The sequence below is a fragment of the Mus pahari genome, chromosome 3, assembly GCF_900095145.1.
Source record: "Mus pahari chromosome 3, PAHARI_EIJ_v1.1, whole genome shotgun sequence".
Lineage (NCBI taxonomy): Eukaryota > Metazoa > Chordata > Mammalia > Rodentia > Muridae > Mus > Mus pahari.
The window spans coordinates 113489290-113492489 of record NC_034592.1 but is presented as its reverse complement, the minus strand read 5'-3'; the positions used below and the strand labels follow the sequence as shown (position 1 = coordinate 113492489).

At 51.1% G+C, this 3200-nt stretch overlaps 1 protein-coding gene across 5 annotated transcripts in view; it reads right to left on the bottom strand.

Annotated features, from left to right (window-relative positions):
* Positions 1 to 941: 941 nt before the first annotated feature.
* Positions 942 to 3200, bottom strand: part of Ebf4 (EBF family member 4) — a 74089-nt gene continuing 71830 nt past the window's right edge. For 2 of the 5 annotated variants that reach the window (XM_021192260.2, XM_021192259.2), the window contains 2 exons: positions 1902 to 1977; positions 942 to 1727 (listed from right to left, as the gene is read on the bottom strand). In XM_021192260.2, the coding sequence (XP_021047919.1) occupies positions 1907 to 1977 (71 nt within the window). In that variant the 3' untranslated portion in view covers positions 942 to 1727; positions 1902 to 1906. Of the gene's footprint in view, positions 1728 to 1901; positions 1978 to 2006; positions 2048 to 3200 lie in introns of those variants that run through there. The other 3 variants (XR_003843490.1, XR_003843489.1, XM_021192261.1) reach the window with 2 other exon arrangements.

Below are 3200 nucleotides of genomic sequence, written 5' to 3'. Positions count from 1 at the left end.
TCTGCACAGCAAGAAAAGGCTTGTAGTTGAATGGAACCGGCTTGGGTAGATAAGCTTTGCTTGTCTGTAATGTGAGCTTCTGTCAGGGACAGCGGGGGAGGCCAAGCACTGAGGTCAAGATGACACCAACCACGCATCCCAGGTGGAAGGAATCCTAGATGCTGCCCAAGCACACCAGAGAAAGAAGCGGAGGCCTCTAAGGACAAAACAGCCCACCCACCGTGGCAAGGATGTTCCCCCCCCCCCCGGAAGGCTGCAGGGCATGAGTGTGGGGGCTGATAAACACAGGGTTTCCAAATGCCCAAGGTCCATACTGGACATTGGACTCCCTGGATGGTGGATTCTTTAAAAACAAAACAAAACAAAACAAAACAAAACAAAACAAAACAAAACAAAACAAAAAACCCTGGCTTTCAGAAAGAGAAAACCTGACTTTACCCTGGGTCCCAGGGTCTGGGAGTATTCTAGGGCTCTAGATGGGTGAATAGGCCAAATAATTTTTTTTTTTTTTTTTTACTATGCTCCTTTTAAACAGGTAAAATCAAAAGGAATCTGGTTCTTGGGAGGAGGCAAGAGGGGGTTGGAGTGTGATTCAGAGGGGCATCCTGGGACCCATGAGCTGCTCTGAGACTGGATTTCACTTCTGGACCCCTACACATCTAGGTTAGATTTAACCTGTTTTGCCTGAGTTCCCATAAATGTCCAGCAACCCTTATTGTGGTCGTGGCCAGACCATTGGGATACCAAGTTCTAAGTTCCTGATCATGCCTCAGCCGGCACTGTTGGGACTGAATCCATCCAGAAGGAACAAAGCAGCGGCTAATTCCTAAGCTGGTCACTGGAAATGTTTTAAAAACCTGAGACACAAAGTTGCCCAGGGGCATGGATCAAAGTGGTCCTCAGAGATCTACAGAGCCTCTAAGAAAAGCAGACAAAGGAAGCAGGCACGAGAGGCCACATGGCCACCTGCATCTGGTTTTATTGTTCCATGTTGTCCAAACTCATCAGAGTTCGAGGCCACCAAGGCATGGCCAGGCTGTTCTTTGGGGCCAGCTAGAGCTGGGTGTGTGGTGGTAGGGGGACAAATTTCATGGAACATCTGCTGGGGTCAGAGTCAAAATCCGGGAGGCCCTTCTATGCATCTTCCATGCCTAAAACCCCCACAGGGAGGAGGGATATGGTCAGCATGAATGTGCTACTCTCAGAGGGAGTGAAGGCAGCCAATGGGGTCCAGTGGCTTGTGGGCAGCTCCATAGGAGCCTGGATGGGCCTCCTGAGACTGCTAGACACCTTGCTCCCAGGAGAGAAGGTGGCTATTAGGTCAGGTATGATTGGTCAGATGCAAACAGGGCCTCTCTAGATGACCTCTCCCTGAGCTGTCCTCTTTCCCACAGTTCCCAGTTCTTGCTCATCTTACCAACATTCTGGTCTGCACAAAATCCATCGCTTATAGAGGAACTGTTCCAGTAGTAAGGCCAGACATCCCAACACCTCCCTATGATGCTCTCCTGCCAAGAGCGTCCTCACAGTGCTGAGGTTCTAATGTGTCCCGAGAAAGAGAGGTAAGTATGAGGGTCTGTAGGTGTGAGGGCCCCCCAGCACACAGGTGAAGGCCTCTCCCTGTGTATCCCAGGGGTTGAGGTCCACCCGAATCCCTGCCATCCGGCCATGAACGTGAGTCCAGAAAGACCTCCAGTCCAGCCTCATTGGGGACAGCACCTGCGGACCTGGTGGGGAGAGGAGAGAAGAAAGTCTTGGAGGGAGGCTGGCTGCAAGGAGATAGGAAGCCCTTTCCCTCAGCTATGGTCAGCTATGTGGACAGGCATAAGAAAGGAAGACTTGGACCCCAATTACCCAACCCTGCTAAACCCATCTCAGGGCCAGATGAAAGGCCAACCTACCATAATTAGGAGTATGCCAGGCCCTGGAGTCCCCGGGCTGCAGAGTGGAACTTGTCAGTATCTTCAAAAGGCTGGTCTGTGGTCACCAAGGAGAGAGGGAAATAAGCCTTGTGTGGCCTGGAGAGTTTACCTGCCTGTTCTCTGGGCTGAAGATAGAAGGCAGGATATATAGCATTTCCTACTGGCTGTCAATCTCTCTGGCATTTGTTTGGGGCCAGCACTGTGGGTGGAAAGGTGAGGGGGACTCTCAGGATGAGAGACAGCAGGCTGGAGAGATGGCTCAGCCGTTAAAGGCTAGCTAGGCTCACAACCATAAAATATAAGGATGAGAGACAGCCTACACTCTCCATCTCTTCTCCCTGACTTCTGGCCTTCTCCTCGAGGCTGCCCTCTTCCTCCTGCCTCCCTGAGGCTCTGTGGGTGTCTGTTGTGTATGTACGTGTGTGTGCATGTGGGCTCACCAGTGTACCTGTGTGTTGAAGGGCAGGGGTTGGCTCTGGGTGTCTTCCTTCACTTTATTTTAGAGACAGGGTCACTCACTGAAACTGGAATTTGCCATTTGTTTTCCAGGTTGGCTTGCTGGCCTGTGAGCCTGAGGTATCTGCCTGTCTTCCCCAGGGTTGGGGGTTACAGGCGTGTCCCAGTACACTCAGCCTTTGTGTGGAAGTTAGGTGTCTGAACTCAGATGTTCGTGCTTGTACCGCAAATACTTTGCTCACCAACACCTCTCCCAAGCTCAGACACACTTTCTTCCAGGCCTGTGCCAAGGTGAGGATGCAGATGGGTGAGGAGCAGGGCAGTAAGGAGGAGGCAGCTTCCAGGAACACGGGTGCAGCCTCCTGTCTGTCACACACATCATGTCACTAGGTCCCACCCTGCTGAGCCCTGTCTGTGTGTGGCAGGACTCCTCAGTCCTCTATCTTTCCTATCTCTGAAATTTTAAGCTGCATACATCTTAAGACAAGTTACCCAAGGGTTGGAAATAAGACCAAGAACAGAGGAGCTGTATCTTCTGGGGGGCTGTGGAAGTTGAGAATAGGGTCCTGCAATGTAACCCAGGCTGGTTTTGAACTGGAGATCTTCCTAACCTGAGACTTACCATCAAGTGCCACTATGCCCAGCTAGGACTATGCACATAGTCTTCTAAAGTCATCTTGGAGCAAAATCTAACAAACTGACCTTAGAGTCATCTTACCTGTGTTGAGTTGGCATAGCTTGGATGAGACTCATTTGTCTGAAACAGGACTTCACTATGCAGCCCTGGCTGTTCTGGAATCTGCTAGCTCTGTAGACCAGGCT